This window comes from Girardinichthys multiradiatus, chromosome 10 (assembly GCF_021462225.1).
Source record: "Girardinichthys multiradiatus isolate DD_20200921_A chromosome 10, DD_fGirMul_XY1, whole genome shotgun sequence".
NCBI classification, from domain to species: Eukaryota; Metazoa; Chordata; class Actinopteri; order Cyprinodontiformes; family Goodeidae; genus Girardinichthys; species Girardinichthys multiradiatus.
This window is the reverse complement of record NC_061803.1, coordinates 3704482-3731263: the sequence shown is the minus strand read 5'-3', so window position 1 is coordinate 3731263 and position 26782 is coordinate 3704482. Positions and strand designations below refer to the sequence as shown.

General features: G+C 41.5%; 2 protein-coding genes across 3 annotated transcripts in view; both read right to left on the bottom strand.

Annotated features, from left to right (window-relative positions):
- Nucleotides 1-1779: 1779 nt before the first annotated feature.
- Nucleotides 1780-18121, bottom strand: LOC124874889 (putative protein MSS51 homolog, mitochondrial). Its single transcript, XM_047376500.1, has 7 exons — nucleotides 17927-18121; nucleotides 13008-13175; nucleotides 12740-12889; nucleotides 10578-10702; nucleotides 9845-10408; nucleotides 5627-5720; nucleotides 1780-5359 (listed from the first exon to the last, which is right to left on the bottom strand). Exons 2-7 carry the CDS (start codon nucleotides 13163-13165, stop codon nucleotides 5152-5154), a joined length of 1299 nt encoding a protein of 432 aa, XP_047232456.1. The 5' UTR covers nucleotides 13166-13175; nucleotides 17927-18121; the 3' UTR covers nucleotides 1780-5151.
- A 607-nt stretch (nucleotides 18122-18728) lies between these two features.
- Nucleotides 18729-26782, bottom strand: part of capn15 (calpain 15) — a 52121-nt gene continuing 44067 nt past the window's right edge. For both annotated transcript variants that reach the window (XM_047377195.1, XM_047377194.1), the window contains exons 11-12: nucleotides 25885-26063; nucleotides 18729-22809 (exon numbers count right to left, since the gene is read on the bottom strand). In XM_047377195.1, coding sequence (XP_047233151.1) covers nucleotides 22632-22809; nucleotides 25885-26063 — 357 coding nt within the window. In that variant the 3' untranslated portion in view covers nucleotides 18729-22631. The remainder of the gene's footprint in view (nucleotides 22810-25884; nucleotides 26064-26782) is intronic.

Sequence of the window (26782 nt, the reverse complement as noted above, 5' to 3'; positions counted from 1 at the left end):
ATTCCCGACTGCATGAGAACAAGAAACGCCTCTATGTGACCTGAATAAGCAAAGAAACAAAAAGACAGGCAGCCTGACGTTTAAAACAACAACTTCTTTATCTTATAATTCAATCATCATTTTATACCTTTCTGTTGTATAATAATAAAAATATCCATTCATTTCACTCTGTGATGACCCAAGAGGTCATAATGTTCAAACTCTTTGCATGTTCATGCATTTACCCACTCCGTCCACAAGAGGTCAGCATTGCTTTATTACAGCTGGAAACTCAATGGAAACACTGGGAAAAACACATTAAGCAAAAAAAGGAATAATTAAAGAAATAATCCAGTTGAATATATTTTTGCTCACTAAAAGTGTACACTGGGAATAAAACACAGCTGGGTGATGAGCTTCGGGTTTCAAAAAATACAACATTTAAAAATGTGCACTAATTTTGCTCTGTGTGTGTTTGGGTCGATGATCTAAGGAAAGGCACAAGAATGGTGCAGATCAGTTGGTGTTAGTAAACATTAGGGGAAGGAGTAACTTTTAACAGATTAATGGAGGAATTTCATAAAAAAAAGTTATGAATTAAAAGGAAGAAAACAAGAGAAATATAATTTGTAATACTCAAACAAACTCATTAGTTGCATAACGCCTTATGTGATGTCAACAGAGGCACAGCTGTGTGGAAACCTTGTTGAAAGGTAGATTATATTTTTTTTTATGACAAAATTCACATGTCAAAATTCAGTAAAAAGCTTTTTCTACAGTCAGTTTGATACATTTTACAGAAAGGTCAGGCAAGCAGCTTTACATATTATTAGGGGTTTCAACATTGACTACAGGTAAAATTATATCACTGAACCAGGCAATGAAGGAACCTTAGACTTAAATTATGTTGAAGTGGCGTTGATGTCCCTGAGGAGAATCCCCTAAATAAGTCACGTAGCTGCATCTCTTAGTGTTTTTTAATGGGTTTTGTCAGTAGGGAAGGGTCATTTACAGACTAATGGCATGCGGCTACCTCGAATCATTTGCTCAAGTTGTGTTTAGCAATACTTTGGAATTCATAACGAGTGGATGTTGCGGGAAAAAAGCCTGGTAACTTTCCTGTTCTCTGGGATATTACAGGGGAAAATCTAATAAGCTTATAGCTTCACGTGAAACATTACTCAGCTCTGTCAAAGCTGTTTCAGAAAAATATTTTGAACACTCTTTAGTTTATTTCTATAAGATAATTTGCAATATTTCCAATGAGTGTTCAGTTTTACTTCTAGAGGAAAGGAACTCCACATGTTAACCCCTCAAACAGAGAACTCAATACAATTACTGAACCGGTAACTACGTGAAACCCCAAGACCACAGAGCATCCACGGAATACTTGTATGCGAGCATTTAGAAATAAGTTTTAAGTTTTGAGAATTTATTGAAATTTTCATCTTCATGATCCCCAAGACTTTTGAGATAACATTCTGTGGGCTGGCGAGACTGGCGAGAAGTGGAACCTTTGGAAGTTAGTATAAAACTGGCATGGTTTTTTCAGGAAACAAAACATCAACAGTCAAACATGGTGGTGGTAGTGTGATGGCCTGGGGCTGCTTTGCTGCTTCAGGGCCTGGGTGACCTGTTGTAACGTATGGAACCGTGAACTGTGCTCTCTAGCACAAAATCTTGAAGGAGAATGTCTAGAACTAAGTCCATTATTGAATGGCTCAAAAATACTTACCAAGTCACAATTTGTAAGACTGAATGAATGACAGGATGGATGGATGGATGACATAAAGACTATTAAAAAGATAATGTATCTGTTTATTTTTATCCTGCCAATTTCCAAGACAAAAAAATTATCTCAAGGCATTTTTTACACTCAGTTTCTATTTCCGAACAACTCAACATACAGTCCAAGCCATCATATTATAATATGTGCATTTGAATTTCCACATAAGCATAAAAACAAGGCAAACTAGTTCATTAATTAAAATAAAAACACTGTTTACGTTTTTTCACAGTTCATAGACAGTATATTAGTGTAGAAGTATCACCCAGACCCGAGTTGCATCAATGCACTACAACTTTTTTACTAAATTGCTAGGCAGGGTAGAAAAACTACACCATGTAAACATATTTATGTATCTTAGAAGGTCATCACTGCAAATAAACAGGGGAAGAAAGAGTTGTTTCTCTGAATGAGTCACTCCATAGGGCTGTTGTGTATGTTTGCAGTGCATCCATAGAGATTCTGGCCTTGTGGATTAAAACCCATATGAAAAGAGGTACTACTGGTAAATAGAACATAAAGCAATATTGGGATTAAATGAAAGTGGTCAATAATTTGTCATGTTTTATATCCAGTCCAAAATCCTCTACTTTGAAAAATGTTTAAAAAAATCAAAATCTTTCAAATAGTCTCTTTCAGTACAAACATAAATATGTTGCATTCACAAGCAATCCCGGCTCAAAGAGAAGAAATCATAAATTTAGCCACCAAACATTACAAAAATGAACATAACTGACGTGTTAGCCTCTGCCATCCTCTTCGCTGTCGCCTGCTGGGCCCCAGGCAGCAGAGAGCGGGACAGGAACAGACTGAACAAGCTGGGTAGGAGGGCCAGCTCTGTCCTGGGCTGCCTACTTGACTCAGTGGAGGTGGTGGGTTAGACGAGGATGTTAGCCTAGCTCACATCTATCATGGACATGACCTCTCACCCACCGCACCGGACTGGAGAGGAGTTGAGCAGTTCCTTCAGTGGCCGACTGAGACACCCTCAGGCCAGGAAGGAGCGCTACTGCAGGTCCTTCATCCCCACTGCTGTCAGACTGTTCAATTCTACTGAAACAACCTCTGTATTTGTAAATACCTGCAATAATGGTCACTTTAGCACAATCACGACTTTTTCTGATACATATAATATTTCTTTTTATGTATTCCATTATTACTACTTGTTTTTGCATATCTAGCTTGTTTTTCTTTGATTGCACATTTTTTTATAACTATATGCACCCTATGTTTGTGTTTCTAAGAGCTGCTGTAACAAGTTAATTTCAGCATTGTGAGGTTTAATAAAGTCTTTCTTATCTTATCTTACAACTGTCAAAAAATGCAGATTTTATCTTTTGAAAGGCATTTATCATCATTTTGACAACTTTCCAGTTTCAGTTATGCACTGCTAGGAGGTCACGATAATCATATATATTTACATGTCGGATATGCAAAAATATGTTAAAAAAGCCAACAAGAAGAAAACAAGCTGAAAGCTCCTGAAAATGGCAGAGCAGCGATGACGTTATGTTAGGAACAATGACCATGGGCATCAGTGCATAACACAGTGGCTACCCAGGACAAAAGTAGCAATAAGGTCTCCAGGTAAGTTTGAGTTAATATTTATTTTGTGATTTATCTGGTGAAGAAAAGGATTTCAAGGTAATTATCTGAAAGCAGTGGCATGGAGACTTAACAAACCACCACCCTAAAGAGGAAGTTGAAAGCTCACCGTTGCAAGCTCAGTCTGGCATAGAGACCACCGGCACTAAACTTTAATTAAAAAATGTTATCAGCTTTTAAACTGATCTCAAAATTTCTGCTTCAGATCTGATGATCGGCGTAAAACTACACTACAGTGATGTACTTCTTAAAATGTCAACTTGAGGACGGTGCCTTCCACATCACTAAAACTCTGTCAGTCCAGTTAATTTCCCCTCAACAACACGTTGTTTGACCCCTAAAAAGTCACTTCAAACTAATGCTACACAAGAAGTGGATGGAAGGGAAGTTAAAAAACCATCTGAAGTCAAATCTTCTCTCCTTTATTTAGCTCAGACAATGAGAAAAAAAACAGCTCACTGTTTCAGCTACATATTATTGATTAACCTGCAGCAGGGGAGAGCTGTGGATGATTTTAACCAATCTGCAGATGTTTTGTATGGACAAAGGACAAATAAAAAGAAAGCATTTTCTGACCTGAGAAACTTTAAGCTCACAAACAATACCAATAGTTGTCTTGATGGTCTGTCTGTGGTCTCCCTGCTTGAACTATGTGTAGTACCTGTGTCATGAACCATGTTGTTTTTTCTTTCTTCAGCTTTGATCGTTCATTCCCTCAAACCCAAGATTCCAATCGATCTCTGGCATCTCTGGTATCCAAATGGTACCATTTCGGTGACTGAAGAGTATTCTGACCTCTTCAACCTATGTACTGCCACTGAGTTTACCCACATGTCCTGCAAAAAAGATTTTTGTAGCAAAAGTGCTCATTATACACTTTTCTCCTGTTGCCAATAAGCAGCTTTACAGCCATTCAACATATTCCCTTTAAAAATGACCTTTATTGTCAAGAATATAATCCCTTTGCTGTGTACATTCATAGAGGAATAGACTTCAAGATGCAGTTACGGATGTTGTGTCATATTCCACATATAGATGTGCTTCCTATTTCAAAAGATATGATTTAAAAGCCCCATTTGTATCAGTAATCCATGTTTTAAATTTAATTATTTGGTATGAAAAACAGTTAAAAGATCAACAAGGTTTTATCTGTGTTTTTTTTATTTACTGGCTTTAAAATATGGTGCATATGATACAATACAATCAATATATTTAGGCTCCCCCCAGGCCAGTAGCAGGCCATTAGCTACCGACAGGTTTCTGGTAGATGATAAAGAACATCTCTCAGGACCAATCAATAAAGCATAAAAACATTAGGGAAGATTTCCAACCCTATGAAAGTCCTTCCAGGTCATGTGTTCCATTAATATATGATCCCCTTTCACGCAGCTGCTGGGAGATTTGTTAATTGCTCTAACCGCAGAACGAATCAAGAGAAGCCATCAAATGATGACAAAACCAATTTAGGCCTCATTATGAATGCATAACAACGACCCTTTGTATCCAACAGTCGCGTTACCTCAGGGTGCCAGCAGAGGAGAAACCTCTGTGGCCTCGCTGCTCCATAATCAAAGAAAATTAGCTTCAAGAGATTTCTTTAGTCTGCCTCATGGATTAGTGCATTGCCTTACTGTTCAGAGCTCTGTATCTTACACATTTGAAGCAGTGGTAGGCATCCTGTTTAGTAAAACTAGGTTCAGTGTACTTTACTGTGTGGTGGTTGAGTAATGTTTGACTCTCAGAGACTGTAGAACATCTTTCTTACACCTACTGGCCCTGGCTCAGTTAACAGCTCCTGGCCCCTCTAAGTCCTCCTGAGGCAGCAGCCCCTGGAAACAGACATAATGAGAGTTGCAGTAGACTGGGGGCTTGTTAGGACAGGCCTGGACCTGTTCTGGTTTCTGGGAGGTGAATGGACTGGGTCCACTGTCTCTGATGTACATCTCCAGCTCCAGCAGGATCTGGAAGGAATACTTGAGCTCCATCTCACTGTGGAGGCAGGAGGAATAAAAAATAATAAAGAAATGAATTTAAACAAAGCTTTCCCTTAGCTTGGCTTTTCCTGAAAGAGGTGTTGGTGAACTAATAATCAACTAAATGTGGAGACAAGGATTCTGCTGTAGAGGAGGTACAGCAGGTAATCATATTCTCATGAGCTAAAACACTTCAATTCTCCGGCACACTTTCTTAAATAATAAAGATTGCATTGGGAAAGCATTTCTATTAAAATAACAGAGACACGGTAATTGAATTTACCTGTACATGGTGAAGAAAGAAGGGATGTTGTAGTCTCTGAGCAGCAGAAGAGTGGGGAGCCAGCCTTCAACCAAACCCTGATTGGCGTGGAACCCTGGATTAAAAACGAAAAATAAAAATCTAATAAAAAAAAAAAGCAGCATGGATATTCAAGACTCTCGACGTAATTTGAGATTATATTTCATTAAAGATTTCTCCAACTTTCATTTCATACTGAAGAAAATGCTTTGCATGTAGGCCAGGTTAGCACTCAGACTCTTTTTTTGTATACGAGACTTGCAAAACATGGTCGGTCATTTTCTTGCTTACAGTGCCTTGTGAAAGTATTCGGCCCCCTTGAACTTTTCAACCTCTTGCCACATTTCAGGCTTCAAACATAAAGATATAAAATTCTAATTTTTTGTGAAGAATCAACAACAAGTGGGACACAATCGTGAAGTGGAGTGAAATTTATTGGATGTGTCAAACTTTTTTAACAAATAAAAAACTGAAAAGTGGGGCGTGCAATATTATTCGGCCCCCGTGCGTTAATACTTTGTAGCGCCACCCTTTGCTACAATTACAGCTGCAAGTCTCTTGGGGTTTGTCTCTATCAGTTTTGCACATCGAGAGACTGAAATTCTTGCCCATTCTTCCTTGCAAAACAGCTGGAGCTCAGTGAGGTTGGATGGAGAGCGTTCATGAACAGCAGTCTTCAGCTCTTTCCACAGATTCTCGATTGGATTCAGGTCTGGACTTTGACTTGGCCATTCCAACACCTGGATACGTTTATTTATGAACCATTCCATTATAGATTTGGCTTTCTGTTTTGGATCATTGTCTTGTTGGAAGATAAATCTCCGTCAGTCTCAGGTTTCTTACAGACTCCAACAGGTTTTCTTCTAGAATGGTCCTGTATTTGGCCCCATCCATCTTCCCATCAATTTTGACCATCTTCCCTGTCCCTGCTGATGAAAAGCAGGCCCAAACCATGATACTGCCACCACCATGTTTGACAGTGGGGATGGTGTGTTCAGGGTGATGAGCTGTGTTGCTTTTACACCAAACATATCGTTTTGCATTGTGGCCAAACAGTTTGATTTTGGTTTCTTCTGACCAGAGCACCTTCTTCCACATGTTTGGTGTGTCTCCCAGGTGGCTTGTGGCAAACTTTAAATTAGACTTTTTATGGATATTTTTGAGAAATGGCTTTCTTCTTGCCACTATTCCATAAAGACCAGATTTGTGCAGTGTACGACTTATTGTTGTCCTATGGACAGACTCTCCAACCTCAGCTGTAGATCTCTGCAGTTCATCCAGAGTGATCATGAGCCTCTAGGCTGCATCTCTGATCAGTCTTCTCCTTGTTCCAGATGAAAGTTTAGAGGGACGGCCAGGTCTTGATAGATTTGCAGTGGTCTGATACTCCTTCCATTTCAATATGATTGCTTGCACAGAGCTCCTTGGGATGTTTAAAGCTTGGGAAATCTTTTTGTATCCAAATCCAGCTTTAAACTTCTCCACAACCGTATCTCGGACCTGCCTGGTGTGTTCCTTGGTCTTCATGATGCTCTCTGCACTTTGAACAGAACCCTGAGACTATCACAGAGCAGGTGCATTTATACGGAGACTTGATTACACACAGGTGGATTCTATTTATCATCATCAGTCATTTGGGACAACATTGGATCATTCAGAGATCCTCACTGAACTTCTGGAGTGAGTTTGCTGCACTGAAAGTAAAGGGGCCAAATAATGTTGCACGCCCCACTTTTCAGTTTTTTATTTGTTAAAAAAGTTTGACACATCCAATAAATTTTATTCCACTTCACGATTGTGTCCCACTTGTTGTTGATTCTTCACAAAAAAGTTGAATTTTATATCTTTATGTTTGAAGCCTGAAATGTGGCAAGAGGTTGACCAGTTCAAGGGGGGGCGAGTACTTTCGCAAGGCACTGTAAATAAGCATGACTGAATCTAATTTAGATGTAATTTTGAGAACAGTTTCTCCTGCCTTCTTTCTCCTGCCAGGCTCAAAGCTTCAGCTCTTTCTGCAGACTTTCTGTAGGATTGTGGTCTGGAGACTGCACAGGGCCAATCTGACCTTAATGTGCTATTTTCGTAGTCAATATTTTGTTTCCACCTCTGTGCTGGACTGTGGGGAACCTGTGCTTTGGATCACTTGGCTTTTCTCTTCCTCCAAATATGGCGGATTGGCTTGATGCAAAACAAAAAAAAAACATTTTGGCCACAAACACTGCAGCAATTTCTTGTGAATCTTATGTCTTCTTATGAGTACATATGGCCACGTTAGGGTTACTCACAACAAGCAACAAGCATTACTTACTTACTTCACATAGACAAAAAAAAGTGCCCCACCGAAGACCCATTGTGGGCAGAAATGCTGGGTTGGGAATATAATCCTGTGACATAATAACTGACAGATGTCAAGTCCCCCAGAATCTGGTTTATACTGGGAGCAGAGTAATAAAAAGTTTGCCCTTCAGCCAGATTAACACACTCCACGGCCACCATGGCTGCAAATCCGTCCAGCTTAAATGTCCTTTTTAGACACAAACAACAAATGAACTACAGACAAGCGAGATGCCAAAACAGTGAGAAACGACGTCTCAGATTACTCTGTTGTCAAGGAGAGAGGGGCATGTATGGATGTGTATACTGTTCACCGTGGGGAGGGAGGCAAAGAATTGTAAGCTCTGTGGTTTTGAAACACAGCTGGTATCCCAGGCCTAGGGATTTGGATCTGAATAATGCACACCAGGGTATTAAGACGCCAGAGGCTACACGTCTGGTCATTCTAAAACATTTAACGGCGATTAAGTGTTTAGAGGTTTAGATGACTGGGAGATAAGGTGACAAAGAGAGACTCTTAATGATTGGAAACATTGTTTGGCACCTCTGTGAATTTCAGCCATATGGTTGATGGCAAGCCTGATAATGATAAGAGATTTTTCTTTTGTTTCATGGAGATGAAGAGCATTCAAGGTGTGACTGAGGTTGTGTGGAGATGGCATTAAGCACATTTAACTTTTCCTCCTACATCCCGTTATTCTTCCAGAGTACAGTTCCTTTTCTCTTGTGGTTTCCATGCAAACTGTCCTTTGCATTTCTTTTGTCATGCTGCCTGCACCTCTATCACTTAAAAAGCGTTATGATGCCATGCTCCACCAGCTTTGCAGCATGAAATGCTTCCAAACGGTCGGTCAGTTTACACGCAGGATGACTGATTCCTGTATATTTAGCTCCTGTAGAGCTTGCAATGCTAACTCAGTCAACTAGTATATTTGGATGGGGTATTTACGTCTGATTTACAGGTTAAAAGGTCAAAGAACAGATTCAGTTTAAAAGCTTGAAAGAGGGTGCAGTTATGTTGTCATTCAACTGATGCGAACGTAACAGATGTTTGGGTGTTTTAAACATGTTTTCTTGTACCTAGAATTCAAATAGAAAAACATTCACTCATCACAAAGCATCAAATTGATGCTTGAGAGAGCCAAATGTTTCCCATATGTTAAAGGCCATTTAGTGATATGCTGAGTCTAGTGGCTACAAGCCAAACTCTTTCTCAGCTGCTGCCATAAATCAGCCAAATGCCCACTAAAAGCCTACCCCTGATAAATAGGTCAGATCTAGTTAACTAAACGTCTTTCAATACTTCTGTTTTGTTCAAGTAAAAGATTAACTTGTCAGGGCCACAGGCTAACCAAAATAGCTGTGACAATGAACTTTAGCTAAACAGTTTCTTATCAGAATATTAATCATCATATCTTTACAGACTGACTTGAAAGTCTTTGGGTTCAATGTCTCCCTCAGTTGTGGAACACTGGACCTCGTGGGTAAAGATCCACTCTCATGTGTTTTGTGGATCTGGAGAAGGGTTACAACCATGTTCAAGGAGTGCCATATAGGATGCTATGAAAGGGCTATCTGGTGCTTGTATAACAAAAGCAAGAGCTGTGTCTGCATTATTGGCACAAAGTCAAGCTTATACCCAGTTTATGTTGGATTCTGCCAGGGTGCTCCTTGTCTCTGATTCTGATTCATGGATAAGCTCTCATGGCATAGCTATAGAGAGGAAGTTGCCTGGTTTAAGAACCTCAGGGTTGCATCTTGGCTTTTGGCAAGAGGGAGATAGATGGATTGGGGACTCATCTACACTACTCCGAACACTGCTCTGGACTTTTGTTGGGAAAATTAGCTAAGCTAAAAAGAGCATACCTGGGTGGAATCCGACTACCACGTCTGGCTTGGCTGCATCCCCTTTCTCCACCACATCCTCCCAGAACTGATGGTAGAGACACTTATAGGCACTGATATACACCTTGTGCTTGGGGCCAAATGCTCTAAGAGGAGGTCTCACGATGGGGCCACCCACCACCTCTGGTCCCACCATCACTATCTCAATGCCCTGGTGTTCTGCAAACATGTGGCTCAGCTCATCAAAGTCAGTCAATCTGGCTCCCATAGTCTCATTGTGGGACACCCCTACGAGGTGAACAGTGAGAGGCTTAATGTATGGGTCCAGCCCAAAGTGTTGAATTGCCATTCCAACTGTGAGAACCCGAGAGAGGAACTCGCTCTGAATTCTCCATAAGGACTGTCTCAGGTCATCATCGTCTGGTCGTGTCCTGCTTACGTTCTTCCAAAGAGTTGCCATGTTGGCACCGGATATGATTTTGTCCAGACTTTGGGTGAGGCCCTCCTGCATGGGAAGCCAGTCGTCCCAGCCCTTCACATCTGCTGGTGTCTTGGACCATTTTTCAGTTGAGAACGGAAGATCTCCTGGAAAGATCAGAAAGGACTGTTTTGAAAAATTTAGCCAAGCAAATCAGAGATCACAGTTTATCCTGTCTGGTAGGTTTAGCTACTTGGTTTGATGTTGCAGAAAAAAGAGAATACAAAAATATTTACAGATGATTTAACATTTTTTAAAGTTGAATTTATTTGTTACCAGTGAACATCAGCCACTCCACCAACCGATCAATGGCCACCAATCGCAGGACTTTGCAAACCTTCTTATGTTGAGGCCAATCCATTTTCTGACAGTCCTTTATACAGTAGTACACATTCAAACACCTGAGGTACAAAAACAGAGGAAAAGTTGTCCACAATGCAAAAGTGAAAACTATAAATCCTAACCAAGATATTTTCACCTGTTTTATATCTGCATAATGTCACTGGTCCTTGCAGTGAAGCCTACAATGCTAGTTAAACTACAACACAAGCTGAGTGACCTGACTTTCTGAATTACCTTAACAATGGAAGCTCACCATCAAAAGTTAGCATCTCTTGTAATACAGTGCTGTGCAAAAATATGTACACCCCTTGGACTTCTTCGCCTTCAGACACGTTACATCCACAAATTCCAACGCATTTTATTGGGATTTTATGTGATGCAGCAACATAATACTGTAAATAAGAGAACATTATGAAGAGAAGCAGCAAAGAGGCCCATGGTAACTCTGGAAGAGCTACAGAGACCCACAGTTCAGATGGAAAGATCTGTTGAAAGGACAACTGTTAGTTTTGCACACCATCTGTCTTCATGAAAGACTGGCAAGAAGAAAGCCTTTGTTTAAAGAAAATCATAAGAAATCACATTTAGAGTTTGACAAAATCCATGTAGGGGACTCAGCTAACATGCATGAGAAGGTAACCTCATCAGCATGAACTTTAGGCCTGTACGCAAAACATGGTGTGTGGAAGAAGATTAAAACTGCACGTCACCCTAAACATGCAATTCCTATCATGAAACATGGTGGTGGCAGCATAATGCTGAGGGGATGCTTTCCTCAAACTGGAAAGTGCTGCTGGTCAGTTGATGGGAATATGGATGAAGATAAATACAGAACAACACTGGGAGAAACCCTGTTAGAAGCTGAAGAAGACTTGAGACTGGGGTGGAGGCCCACCTCCCAAGCAGGACAACGACCCCAAACATCCATCCAGAGCTACAATGACATGGTTGAGATCAAAACATATTAATGTGTTAGAATGACCCAGTCAAAGTCTACACCTAAATCAAACTGAGAATCTGTAACAAGAATGAACTTTTTTATTGCAATGAAAAAGGGGAAAAACTTTCAGTGTCTAGACGTTCGCACCTGCTGGAGACAAACCTCAAAAGACTCCAGAGTGCAGAATATCAATGCACGTTTTCAGATTTATTCAGATTCATTAGAAAAACAAGATGTTGGAAAACATCCATCCTTCTGCCTTCTTCTTCTTTACAATTATGCTCTACTTTGTGTTGATCCACTACTTAAAATCCCAGTTAAAATCATTACAGTCTGTGGATGAAACATGACAATAAAATGTGATAAAGTATAAGGTATATGAATACTTTTTCTATGTACTATATGTATAAGGGACCATACATTCTAAAGTGTTAGACCACAAAAAGAAGGTGCTGTTTTGCTAATGCATTAATAGCTTTCTTTCTCACATTCCTCTTTAGTCCATCTTTGCAGATTAGTTGTTCAAACAGGAATAACTTTTGGCAAAGAGAAGATGAAGGTGACAGAAAAGAAATACTGCTGCTGATTAAAAGCCTGTTTTGTTACTTTCTTCCTGCTTAATATAAAAACCGAGAATCAGAGACATGAACTGTTGGACTGTGGGTTACATATTTCACCGCAGAAGTTTCGAGGGCTCCACATAGCAGCATTTATGGTTTCTCCATGCATCTCTAAATGGCTGCAGCTAACATTAGGTTTAATGAGAGCCAAGTCAACTGTGATAATCTAAACCTAAACGTGTATCAGAAAGGAGACAGAAATGAGGCACCATCATCCTAAAGCATTGAAAGACAGTCGTCCATCATATTTAATAGTTATTCTTACTACATTCACCCGGATCAGAATCAGAAAATTCTGATTTTATATTTTAAAATGCATTTGGCTCCTCTGAATGCAGAGTAGCAGAGAGATGAATCATAGTCCGGGAACTTTGCTATATTTGCACTTGGCTACTGTCCACCTCTGCAACTGCTGTCCACATGTTCACTGGCTTATCATTCTAGGGCTGATGCAACAGCAGCTGGTAATACTTCACACATGACAGCTATCAAAACAGTATACTGCCCTGTGATGACATTTACAGCTTTGCACTCACTTCACACAGCGTTTTAGGGTCTGTCCCTTGGCAAGATGTTCTGAGAGTTTGTTACAGCCAGCGCAGAACTTGAAGGTTTCTTCCATCTTCTGGAACATCTCCTTGTAGGTGCGGAAGAGGACTCCTTTAGTCTTTCCCTCCACAGCAGCCCTAACCAGAATCAGATAATAATTACTTTTCAAAACCAGACAAGATGCACTTCAGTGGTGGAAAGAGGAAATGTGCAATATGCGGTTCAGTACTGGTAATCGTTGTGCTAGGGTTTTACCTGTATTCCCCATAGTCCTTCATGCTGAGCTGGTTGAGAATCACCTTAGAGAGTCCAGGTACATTAGAGTCAAGTGAATAGAAGCCTGACTGGTCAGAAAAAACACTGTCTGTCCCTGGAGAGTAGGACTGTGGGAGCGCTGGGGTCTGGGATGCCATGGTAGGTCCACTAGGAAAAAACGTATTGTTAAAAGGTGGTTAAAGTTATTTTAGGTATTTTAATGTATTGTTCCCTTCTTCTTGGCAGTTGAAGTTGACACTATGCATTGCAAAAGTATTATGTGAATATGCTTTGATCTAAGCCATCCCATTAGATCTCTGTCTGTATGTTTAGGGTCGTTGACCTGCTGGAAGGTGAACCTCCAACCCAGACTCAAGTCTTCTTGAGAATTTGACAAGGTTTCTTTCAGATTTCCCCTGCATTTGCTTCATCCATCTTCCAACCAACTACTAAGAAAAAGCATTCCCACAGCATGACGCTGCCACTACCAACTATCACCTTGGTGATGTGCAATGTTAGCTTCCTATAGTGTTTTGCTTGCAAGCCAAAAAGTTTCAGTTTTGGTCTCATCTGAGCAGATCGCCTTCCTCTGCGTGTTTGCTGTATCTTCTGCATGACTTGTTTCCTTTATTTCCTTGTTTCAGATTTCCTCTGTTCCTACTTTTTAGCCACACTAACATGTTTCAGATCATCAAAACTGATTTTTATATTAGAAAAAGATAAATAAATAAGTCAAGTTAAATCAATCATTAATCAAGTTATGATATAAAGGGGGACAAAGCTATCCACACCAACCTGGGCTTATTTGAAAAGCCTAATGACATTTGGGTCACCCTTCGCTGCAACAACTGCCACCAGGCAGTAGCAATAACTGTCACTGAGTCTTTTACTGCACTGTAGAGGAATCCTGGACCACTCTTCTTTGCCAAATTGTGTTTGTTGAGCCACATGGGAGGGTTTCAAAAGATAAGCGGCTTGTTAATGTGACTGTTACACAACACTAGATTTAAGTCCAGACATTGACTAGGCCACTGCAAAACCTTCACTTTGTTTTTGAGCCATTCAGTGGTAGGCCTTACAGTTTTCTTTGGATCAATATTCTACTCCTTAACACAAGTGAGCTTGAGCTTAAGGTTAAGACTGATGATCGGACATTCTCTTTCAAGATTTTCTGCCATCCAGGTCCTGAAGCTGCAACAGATCCCCGGACCAGCACACTGCCACCTCCAAGTTTCACTGATGTTCTTGTTTCTGAAATGATGTGTTAGTTTTACACCAGATGTAACGGGACACACACCTTCCAAAAGGATATACTTTTGTCTCATCAGGCCACAGACTTTCCCAGAAGTCTTGGTGACCATCAAGATGTTTTTTTAGCAAATGTGAGATGGACCTTTATGTTCTTTTTGGTCAGCAGGGGTTTTGGGCTTGCAACTCTCCCATGAAGGCCATTTTCCCCCAGTCTCTATATATCATTGTTAAATCATGAACTCTGACCTTAACTGGGGCAGCTGAGAACTGTAGAGCTTGAAATATTGTTCTAGGTTCTTTTCTGACCTCCTGGATGAGATGCGCTCTTTAAGTAATTTTGATTTGCAGGCCACTCCTGGGAAGCTTCTTCACTGTTCTACTGGTCCTTCTCAAAATATTAGCATATTGTGATAAAGTTCATTATTTTCCATAATGCAATGATGAAAATTTAACATTCATATATTTTAGATTCATTGCACACTAACTGAAATATTTCAGGTCTTTTATTGTCTTAATATGGATGATTTTGGCATACAGCTCATGAAAACCCAAAATTCCTATCTCACAAAATTAGCATATTATTAAAAGGGTCTCTAAACGAGCTATGAACCTAATCATCTGAATCAACGAGTTAACTCTAAACACCTGCAAAAGATTCCTGAGGCCTTTAAAACTCCCAGCCTGGTTCATCACTCAAAACCCCAATCATGGGTAAGACTGCCGACCTGACTGCTGTCCAGAAGGCCACTATTGACACCCTCAAGCAAGAGGGTAAGACACAGAAAGAAATTTCTGAACGAATAGGCTGTTCCCAGAGTGCTGTATCAAGGCACCTCAGTGGGAAGTCTGTGGGAAGGAAAAAGTGTGGCAGAAAACGCTGCACAACGAGAAGAGGTGACCAGACCCTGAGGAAGATTGTGGAGAAGGGCCGATTCCAGACCTTGGGGGACCTGCGGAAGCAGTGGACTGAGTCTGGAGTAGAAACATCCAGAGCCACCGTGCACAGGCGTGTGCAGGAAATGGGCTACAGGTGCCGCATTCCCCAGGTCAAGCCACTTTTGAACCAGAAACAGCGGCAGAAGCGCCTGACCTGGGCTGCAGAGAAGCAGCACTGGACTGTTGCTCAGTGGTCCAAAGTACTTTTTTTGGATGAAAGCAAATTCTGCATGTCATTCGGAAATCAAGGTGCCAGAGTCTGGAGGAAGACTGGGGAGAAGGAAATGCCAAAATGCCAGAAGTCCAGTGTCAAGTACCCACAGTCAGTGATGGTCTGGGGTGCCGTGTCAGCTGCTGGTGTTGGTCCACTGTGTTTTATCAAGGGCAGGGTCAATGCAGCTAGCTATCAGGAGATTTTGGAGCACTTCATGCTTCCATCTGCTGAAAAGCTTTATGGAGATGAAGATTTCATTTTTCAGCACGACCTGGCACCTGCTCACAGTACCAAAACCACTGGTAAATGGTTTACTGACCATGGTATCACTGTGCTCAATTGGCCTGCCAACTCTCCTGACCTGAACCCCATAGAGAATCTGTGGGATATTGTGAAGAGAACGTTGAGAGACTCAAGACCCAACACTCTGGATGAGCTAAAGGCCGCTATCGAAGCATCCTGGGCCTCCATAAGACCTCAGCAGTGCCACAGGCTGATTGCCTCCATGCCACGCCGCATTGAAGCAGTCATTTCTGCAAAAGGATTCCCGACCAAGTATTGAGTGCATAACTGTACATGATTATTTGAAGGTTGACGTTTTTTGTATTAAAAACACTTTTCTTTTATTGGTTGGATGAAATATGCTAATTTTGTGAGATAGGAATTTTGGGTTTTCATGAGCTGTATGCCAAAATCATCCGTATTAAGACAATAAAAGACCTGAAATATTTCAGTTAGTGTGCAATGAATCTAAAATATATGAATGTTAAATTTACATCATTGCATTATGGAAAATAATGAACTTTATCACAATATGCTAATATTTTGAGAAGGACCAGTATATTTTCCCCATTTATGGGTAACGGTTCTCACTGAGGTTCACTTAGCAATAGTTTTGTAACCTTTTATATATTTTTAGTAGCCTAATTCTGATCATACCTTCATTGCATGACCTACACGTTCTCTATGTCTCGAGGTCAACTGCCAGGACCTGACCTGGAGTAAAAGTTGAAGTCAGCCCACCAGTAGTTGGCCCCTGATCCAGTTCTGGGGGTAGTAATAAACCTGTAACCACTATGAGTTGTGAGGGGCCAGTAGAGGAATAGTGGAATGAGTCAGAAGCTAAGAGAGCAGCAACACACTGTGGGTGCAGACAGAGCAGAGGCACCGGATGATCCTGCAGTGTCTGCCTTATCTGAGAAATGCTTTGATGAGCTGAAAATGAATGTTCTTGTGTTTGAAGAATTGAATGCATTTGGTCAGGCTGCATAAATGCTGCAACACAGAGCTCAGCCAGATTCATAAGAAATCCCCTACATATATTTAAGGCATAGTTCTGCAGCCCCATTTCCATGTTCTGAAAGCCCACTTGGCCCATAATCTCAGCAGGCTGATTTGTATGATGTGAGAATACAAAATCCATGAAGGGTATTCCTGGTTGTACGATGGACAGAACCACAGTCCAAATATACCTTTGTCCAAATATAAAAAAGTGCAGGTTTCTAACAATTTGGTTCTTATATTAACAAGTATAAGATTTCATCAAAGCAATAAAACAGACTATTAATAAACTCGGACCGTAGGGATTTCCAAGGCAGTCATTTAATCTCTAGTGCTCACATTTTTTAAAGCACCCCCACCTCTGACATCTCCTCTCAGGTTTCATGATCCTGAGGATAGAAAACTCTCATCACTAAAGCATCCTACAAATCTCAACCAAGCCGAATCTCCTCCAGTTTAATTCTTTGACATCGGATCATTATGCATATGTCTACGGCAAAGGACAGAGAGAAAGAAAGAGTGAGTTCATCCTCACATTGTCAAGTTCATCAAGCTGCCAGCCGCAGATATAAAAGATTTTTTTTAGTCTGTTCGTTCTACAGAGAGTCATCCTGTACCTCCTTCCTCACGGGAGCAGGGAAAATTCTCCCCACAAAGGATGGTTGCAGTCAGGCAAGATGATGTTAGCCTTTATTAGAGTTCTTGAGGTTGCAAAGTTCATTTAGGGGTATGCTGGCAGGTTTACTGCATACATGGCAGGTTCTCCATCCAAGCAAACTATGAGCCCCCCCAGCGATTACCAATATGTCACGATTTATTTACTTGGTCGTAAGGAGGGTGAAATTAGAGAGGAAGGAAATGTGACCATCTACTAGAGGCACAAACACACGTTAGTCTGCATTTAGATTTGATAAGAAACATTAAGATTTGTTAAAATAATCAAAAGTAGTCAATAGGAGCAACATTTAAAATAATTTTAAACAACTCTATCTTCTTCTTTGGACCATGTCATAAATTGAGACCAACTAACAAGGCTTAACTCTTGTTAGTAATTTTTCTTCTTATAACAGAGCAGAACATGTCCAACTATCTGCCCTGTAAGGACACTGAACCCCTCCTTTGACAAGCTGCTTGGAGCATTATCACATTTTCACCCAGACTTGTCAGCTACAGACAGTTTAGATGAAGGATGTGTGACAACAGCAAGACAGGGAGGGAGATCTTTAGGTCATCATACCGTCTTTTCAAGATGAGCAGATGTCCTTCCAAGTGTCTCCAGTTCCTCTCTGATCTTGGTACAAGCTGGAAAAAAAAGGGACAGAGAGCTGCTTGTGTTGGGTGTCACCACCTCATGGAGCCTTGTTGGGGTCTGCAAGACTTGATCCACCAGGAGTGGGAGAAGGGTGGGTTAGAGCACTGCTGTCATCTGAAGTCAAGGGGTGTCTGCAATGTGGAAGAGAGGAGGAGGGGTTGGCTTTCTATGAAGGTAGGGGACAAAGAAGGGAGGAAGGAGAGGAAGAGATGAGGAGACTCAAATGAAGAACTCAGAATTAAGAAGAAAAAAATCCCTGGAAGTACTAGGAATTCCCTGGAGGAGACGGATGTCAATAAATGAATCAGGACATCAGAAAGTAGATCTGTGGAAGATCAGGATGTTATTGTGCACTGCTGAAGGTAATTAATTCTGACAATATGTTGGTAGTGATAACATCACATGTAGCTAACAGGTTAGCAATCGATAGATAGAGAGAAAATTATGATTTTATTTTATAGTAGTTTGGGAACTTCATTTCTACATTAGAAGAAAAAATAATAATAAAAAAAAACGTGAAATTGATTGTCAATCAGTGTTGCTTCCTAAGTGGACAGTTTGATTTCACAGAAGTTTGATTCACTTGGAGTTATATTGTGTTGTTTAAAGTGTTCCCTTTATTTTTTTGAGCAGTGTATATATATATATATATATATATATATATATATATATTTCTTTTTTTTTTTTTGCTTGCAAGACAATACATTTAAAACATAACCACCAACACTTTTTCTTAATAAAAAAAATTTATTTGGTCCATTGGAACCTGAGATGGAAAATTAAACATACAGATTTGTACATATATTCATAACCCCACTCCCCCCCCCAAACAAAAAACAATCACTAAAATATGTATCACATTCATCAGCATTTTTTTTCATATCAGGTTATTTTTCTGTTCATCTCTGCTATCATACTGTGAAGTTTTTTTTACAAGTTTAAAAGGATCAGCTCATTTCTATTTTAAGTGTGACAAGTCTTGTAGTTTTGCAGTCTGTACAATTTACAAGGAGGAAAAGAGGGCGAAGGGCAGGAGAGACAAGGCATTGTGTTGGCTGCACTGACCACTTCTTCTCTGGTTGCTGCCGTGTCAGCAGCAGGGGGCGCCTCCAGCACAAGTCAACAGAAGAGGAGCCAAACATGACAAATATGACAGAAAAAAAAAACGCAGTACAGAACAAAACAAAACTGAATCTCATGACCACCTCGTTGCAGGTGTCTCAGTGCACGTTCATTTCTTTTCAAGCTAAAACAAACTTCATCACAATCTTCTGTTTATGAGCTCAGCTAATCAACAGTATTCATTGGAAAACATGCCTGCAAATCACTTGTACAAATAAATTAGACAGTAAACTCACAGCTGCACAACTGTGACCACACAAACAGTCCTGCACTCCACAGACGGAGGCAAGAAAGAGACGCTTCTTTGGGAATCTGTAGCGTCGGATTTCAGACCGAAAACGTTAACACGATGAAGATGAATGTTCCCACTCTTCTTTATCTCTGAATCGCCCGCAGTAAATATTTCAAGGATTTAAAGTTTGTGTGCCCAATAATATAACTACTAATCATTAATTATAAACGCATCAGGAACTTAGCTCATCAGCTTTCAAGTGTTTCCCCATTACACAAAGTGATTGTAAGACAAAAACTTAATTAAAAAAGTTGACTTTAGTACCGCATTAGGCTTTTCCGTTTCTCTCTGAGAAAGCTGCTGTGTTGCCACAGACAGGAAAGAATCATGAGGAGTGATGGCTTTGACTGCAGCGGTGACAACAGCACACATAAAAACAGCTCTGGTTCCTCATTTCGTGTTCCTCCTGGTGTCATTGAGTTCCTTCAGGAGGATGGTCAAGAACCTGCCTGGGCTTCCCCCAAGTAAACGAAACAAGTCCCTGATCCCCTGAAATAAACTCAGCAGCTCCTTTCAAAGAGCCCGCTTGTTAATGAGTGAGCTTCTAGTGCTCTCCAGCTCCACTAAAACTTGAAGTAACATTGACAAACTGTGCAAGCACAAACATTGGATCCAAACTGACATTCAGCTAGATGTTAAATCTAGAGGTTACCTCGTGAACACCAAGTTTAGGAACAAAGATATAAACTGATCCCTTAAAGCAGTGGTATGTAATCCTGGTTCTCAGGACCCACTGTCCTGCATGTTTTAGGTGTTCCTTGCCGTCACACACCTGACTGAAATAAATGGGCGACTAACAGGCCTTTGCAGCACTTGATGGCTGCTGAGGAGGTAATGCAATCACTGGATTCAGGCGTGCTGGAGCAGAGACACATCTAAAACATGAAGGACATGGGGTCCTGGGGACCAGGATTGGAAACCACTGCCTTAAAGGGATAGTTCAGGATTTTCAACCTGCAGTCATCATTCTCATGGCTTCTTTATTTAGTATAAATATATGAGGCTAACAGCTAGTCAAAGAGCAGCCAAGACCAAAGCAGATTCCTATCATGTCAAAACCCCTCCAAATCAACCGGTTACTTATTTAGAAACTGATGAATATTTACACAGGAAATGAGTTGACCAATGATCTTCCTGTGTGCAACAGGGTTGGAACAGAACATGGAAAATGATTACAGCCAGAACAACTGACAGACGGGTAAAGCAGTGTAAAAACCAAAACTATTACAGTTGCTTAAGATGCACAGAGAAATCGGATGATGACCAGAATGGGCCGATTTTCAGCTTGTTCGGACCAGACTGGTGTCCAGTTTGGATCCTGTTACTGTGTGCAGAAGACTCCAAATTAACTATTTTGAGTATCAGTGAGTTGTTTAAAAATGAAGTCAGAGAAAGCACAGAGATTTATGAAGCTATTAAGAAGGATCTAGTGTGTGAAGGAGTGAGAGAGAGCAACACTTAAAGCAGATTATAGGAAGGCTGAACAGAATCCTGAAAAACCTCTCTCTCTTTCATGGAACATATTGGATTTGGAAATGTCTGCAGCCTTTTTTGCTGAGTTGTGGTTGGTCTATATTCTCTATGTAATACACACAGATTATGATGTTTACAGGTACTAATGCTAACTGTGCTAATTGCTAATATAAGATGTTCGAGACAGTCATCTCTGTAATCATTTTCTTTTTTGGTTGAAAATATTACTTAAACCTGCTTTTCCCTTCTGCTCTTACTATAAACAACGGCAAGAATGCTAGAATCAAATGTTTTGAATCCTTTTTCTCCGTCGTTGTGTATTATAGTTCTTAAAGAGAAATGAGCAGGTCAAAGCTTTGTGAAAACTGGATTAAAAAAATTAAACAAAGTTCTGATCTGTGCATCTCTAGTTGTAAGTGAAAGCTCTTTCATTGACTTGCATCCAACTCTTCTGTCACATAACGCGGTCACTCTGACCCAAAACACTTGACATGTTTCTTTGTCAGTGTTTCACACAGGAAGACCATTGGTGGCGCACCACCTCCTACTTTCATTTCTCATGCAAATTATCTGTTTAAATAACAGTTTGTTGAAAAAGTAAAGATGATTTAAAGGTTTATAACAAGGATAGCTATGATGTGTTTCACATTGGAGTGGTTTATGATGGTAGAAGAGCACTTAGGTCTCGTCTGCTCTTGGACCAGCTGTTAGCTTCAACCTGCAGGTCTAGAAAAACACCAAGAGATATCTAGTGTAGGGAAGATGCTCGGTTATCTACTGAACAAAGGCTCACTTTAAAAACTCTGAACCATCCCTTTAGGTAAGAAAATCTATTGCACCTGGAGTATTGCTGCTGAAAATAAATCAAAATAAGAATTCAAAAGGAGGTCTGTGTTGTCTAATCCAAGGAGGATTTCTATATTGTGTCAGCATTTTTAAACGAAAAGAGGGTCTCAGAATCACACGACTCCTGTTCCTACATTAAATCCAGTTTTCTGAGCACCTACTTCAAAGTAAGAAACCAGGGTTTGGTCCTGAACTACACTGCACCGTGGTGATGAGTAACAGCAGGGACAGACTGCACTGTATGAATAATGGCTTTGTCTACAACCTCAAGTACACAATAATGGAAAAGACGACGAGGGTCAGGCTATAAAACAAGATTAAATACAAAAGAACCAATAATCACGCTGAAAACCCAATGGGTTTGGCTGATAATGTACCATACTGAGGATTCTGCTTTGTTAAGTGTCTTTGTGGACGACATGTAGAGGAAGAGTGTGATCGAGTGACTGCCTCGCAGCCTGTGGGCGGGACGATGGCTCAGTTTCAGCTCTCCGCCTTTAGTTTGAAGACGGTTACCACCAAACAAGTCACGGCAGTCCTGGTATCAGTTTCTCCCACAGCGCAAACAACCAGCATCCCAAAATAGGTTGGTCTGGATCTTCTCAGGATTCCTGGTAACGTCTCGGGCCCATTTCCCTCATCTCATCCCGACATGGCACATCCAGTTGGCAAGTGTGGATGATGAAAAACTACTGCAGTTATGGAGCATCAGATGGAGAACGAATAAATGCCCATGTAGACTTCACATTAATGTGCACATCTAAAAAGAAACACAAAAACCACCTTCCTCCACATTTTAGGGCTCCACACAAGACTCTTCTACCCTTGCTTGATTTCTCAGTGGTCAGACAGTTAACTGGATTAAAGTCTATGGGTGAGGGGTAGAGTGGGCAGGGGTCATAGAGGCCTGGGTCTATGCAGGCCATCAATGTCAGGTGTGAGGTGGGGGCAGTGGGTGGCCTTGGTGGGAGTCCAGTCACCCAGGGATGCCTGGACTGCTTTGCGGTGGGCGAGACGGTGGGTGATGGAGAAACCTGCGTTTCCCTCCAGCTGGGAGAGCACCACCAACACCTGTCTGCAGGGGGAGACAGAGAGCAGTGGATAAGAGAAACCTGTGATTACAGAACTTTCAAGGAGGATCAAGTACATGTTGAGTAATCTGAACAGTTATACAAGTTTCAGTGTGAAGGATTATCAGAATGAAGAGGAGGAAAAACTTGAATGTTATTAACTCCTGAAACCAGCCAGAGGAAGATTAATAAGGAGAGCAGAGATGTAAACACATGGGGCCAACAGGTTTAGACAAGTGCTCCTACAACATTTATTCTACTTACTCCTTATATTATGGGTATAAGGAGGGTAAACACTCCTGTTAAACTACCAGAGCTGATGGTAGGAGTTGGATCTCGATGAAGTCATTTCCAGACTTTTTCCACCCTAAACGTTTGCTCAATTATATCCTTCAGCTAAAGCCATAGTTTACAGAGTACAAATTTAGTTGTTGAATCTCTTAACTATTATTTAAGTACTTATTTATTTCTTCATTTATTTCTGAAGTACTTACTAAATGATTTAGATGCATACTTATAATGTTATTTATTCTAGAACCTACAGCACCTACAGAGGAAATGAGTACTGAAACAACTGCAAACCCAGGCTTGTTAAAAATGAGGCTTTGATCAATAATTTTAGAACTTTTTCCAACTTTATTTGTGAATGTACGCTGTACAATTCACGTAGAAGATGTATTTATTAAAGAAAAAATTGCATCAAAATGAACTCATTGTGCAAAGGTATCAGTTGGAATAAGAATACAAAAAAAAATCTACACCCAGCAAAGGCAGTGACCAATATTTGGAGGAAAGATGAGACAACAGGGATGAAATCTATAGATTTGTGTGCAAAACACAAGACAAGCTGGTCACTCGTATTCTGAAATAGACTTTTGTTGCAGTGGGCAAAATGATGAACGGTTCTAAATGCCCGCCAGTTTTGAGCCAGAACCTTCAGTTGAGATGAAGAGGGGATTCATGTTCAGTATCACAGTGTACAAGAGCCGATCCGAATCAACAAAAGAATAACTTCACAAGAAGAACCCTAAAGTTTGGCAATGGTCTATTCAGAGGAAAGAAGTAACTAACAGAAAATCTATGGGAGAGACCTGATCTCAGCATATGACAGGCAGCTCACCAACAACAAGCTGAAAGCCCCCCACTCCATCAACGACCGACGCTTCGCCAACAACCTGAACGAGTTCTACTGCCGCTTTGAAAGACAAAGGGACAGTCCTGCAACCATCCCCCACGACGCCCCCCAACAGCTGCAGCCACAATCCACCACCCCCACCTCCCCAACCTCAAGAGGGGCCTTGGCACCTCCAACCCCCACCCTGAAGTTCCCCCCCACCAGCCCCCTACCCACGCTGAGGGCGGCTCTTTCCATCCAGGAGAGGGACGTCAACAAACTCTTCAGGAGACAGAACCCCCGGAAAGCTGCTGGTCCGGATTCTGTCTCACCAGCCAGCCTGAAGCACTGCGCTGATCAGCTGTCTCTAGTCTTCACAGACATTTTTAACACCTCACTGGAGACATGTCATGTGCCAGCCTGCTTCAAGTCCTCCACCATCGTCCCTGTTCCCAAGAAGCCAAGGACCACAGGGCTTAATGACTTCAGACCCGTCGCCCTGACCTCTGTGGTGATGAAGTCCTTTGAGCGCCTTGTGCTCTCACACCTAAAAGACATCACCGACCCCCTCCTTGACCCCCTGCAGTTTGCCTACAGAGCCAACAGGTCTGTAGATGATGCAGTCAACCTAGCCCTTCACTTCATCCTCCGGCACCTGGACTCCACAGGAACCTACGCCAGGATCCTGTTTGTGGATTTCAGCTCTGCCTTCAACACCATCGTCCCAGCTCTGCTCCAGGAGAAGCTCTCCCAGCTGAGTGTGCCCGACTCCACCTGCAGGTGGATCACTGACTTCCTGTCTGACAGGAAGCAGCGCGTGAGGCTGGGGAAGCACGTCTCTGACTCCCTGACTATCAGCACCGGTTCCCCCCAAGGTTGTGTTCTCTCTCCTCTGCTCTTCTCCCTGTACACCAACAGCTGCACCTCCAGTCACCAGTCTGTCAAGCTTCTGAAGTTTGCGGACGACACCACCCTGATTGGACTCATCTCTGATGGTGACGAGTCCGCGTACAGATGGGAGGTGGACCATCTGTTGGACTGGTGCAGCCAGAACAACCTTGAGCTCAACGCTCTAAAGACAGTAGAGATGGTTGTGGACGTCAGGCAGAACCCAGCCCCACCTGCCCCCATCACCCTCTGTGACTCCACAATTGACACTGTGGAATCTTTCTGCTTCCTGGGAACCATCATCTCCCAGGATCTCAAGTGGGAGCCAAACATCAGCTCCCTCATCAAGAAAGCCCAGCAGAGGATGTTCTTCCTGCGGCAGCTGAAGAAATTCAACCTGCCAAAGACTATGATGGTGCACTTCTACACAGCCATCATTGAGTCCATCCTCACCTCCTCCATCACCATCTGGTACGCCGCTGCTACAGCCAAGGATAAGGGCAGGCTGCAGCGTGTCATTCGATCTGCTGAGAAGGTGATTGGCTGCAGTCTACTGTCGCTCCAGGAACTGTACACCTCCAGGACCCTGAAGCGGGTCATCTGCACTGTTGTACTGCTCTCGCATCTTATACTGCTCTATATTTACTCTCACTCACTTAAAACTGTGCACATATATTTATATTATATTGTAGATATGTTTATACTGTTTAATTTGTATTGTATTGCACCGACTACGCCAAAACAAATTCCTTGTATGTCCAAAAACGTACTTGGCAATAAAGCTTTTCTGATTCTGATTCTGATTCTGATGATAGACCTGGAGAACTGTTTCATGGTGGAGTGGACCGAGTTATGATCTGGACCCTGATGGACTCTGACCAAAGAAGAGTGAATGTTAAAACTGAGTACTCTGTTTAAGGGTGCACTTACTTATGCAGCCAGATCGTTCCCTAACCCTAGTAAAGGATATGCAGGAAATGTTACAGTTAAGGTGGGAAAAGATTGGACTCATTAAACATGGGATGCACACACTTTTGGTATCCTTTGTATATATAACTCTGTGTGTGTGTGTGTGTACCTGTGTAAAGGCGGTACGCTGTCGATGGTCTTGAGGCTGCCGCGTGTGGACACCACATTGAAGCTGTCAGTGCAGTCACAGGAGACGTGGAGGTAGTACTTGGGGTGGCGGTTCTCCACCACCACGATGAGCCCTGCCCAGCCGTGGGTCAGGTAGTAGCATGTCATGCCCTCACGGCCCTGAGGAGACATTGCACATGGGTAGGCAGAGGTTGAGCCAAGAGTTCATCACCGATGTATCGTGTGCTTCAAAGCTTCCTCGTGTTTCAAGAAGGATTTTTAGTCAATGACCAGGGAAATTCTTTTAATACCTTAATGTGGTTTTAAAAAAGAAAAAAGCCTGTAGTGTTCCTTTACTAACCCACAGTATTACATTGCACAGTCTAATTTGTGCTAAAAAGTGAAACATATATCATAAGAAGAAACTGATTAGTGTTTAAAGACAGTACTCTGAGCTGCCATTTCTAATCAACTTACTCATTAACACCATTCTGTATCCAGAAAAAACATCTCTGTATCAAATGGACTTCGTTCTTTATAAAAAGACATCTTAAATTATTTATTGCACAACATGAACTTGTACTTAAATATGTTGTTAAAACTGCTGCTAGTGGCTACCAAGTGCTCTGAGAGGTGGATTTGCTGAAGGTCTGAATCATTTAACAAAGCTGTTCTGAAGTGTTGAAAAGCTTCCACTGCCCTCTAAAACACACACAACTCAACAGTTATTCACAAGAGACTCAATAACTTCAGCCACTTGGGTTGAGCTGTTATGCCTGCATGAAATTTAATATGAATGAACTTCCATGTCAGAATGATACAGAGAGCTCTGCTCCAAGGGAAATCCAAGGTATCGTTTTAAATGGGCTTTAAAATGACAGGGACTAGCCTGTTTTAGG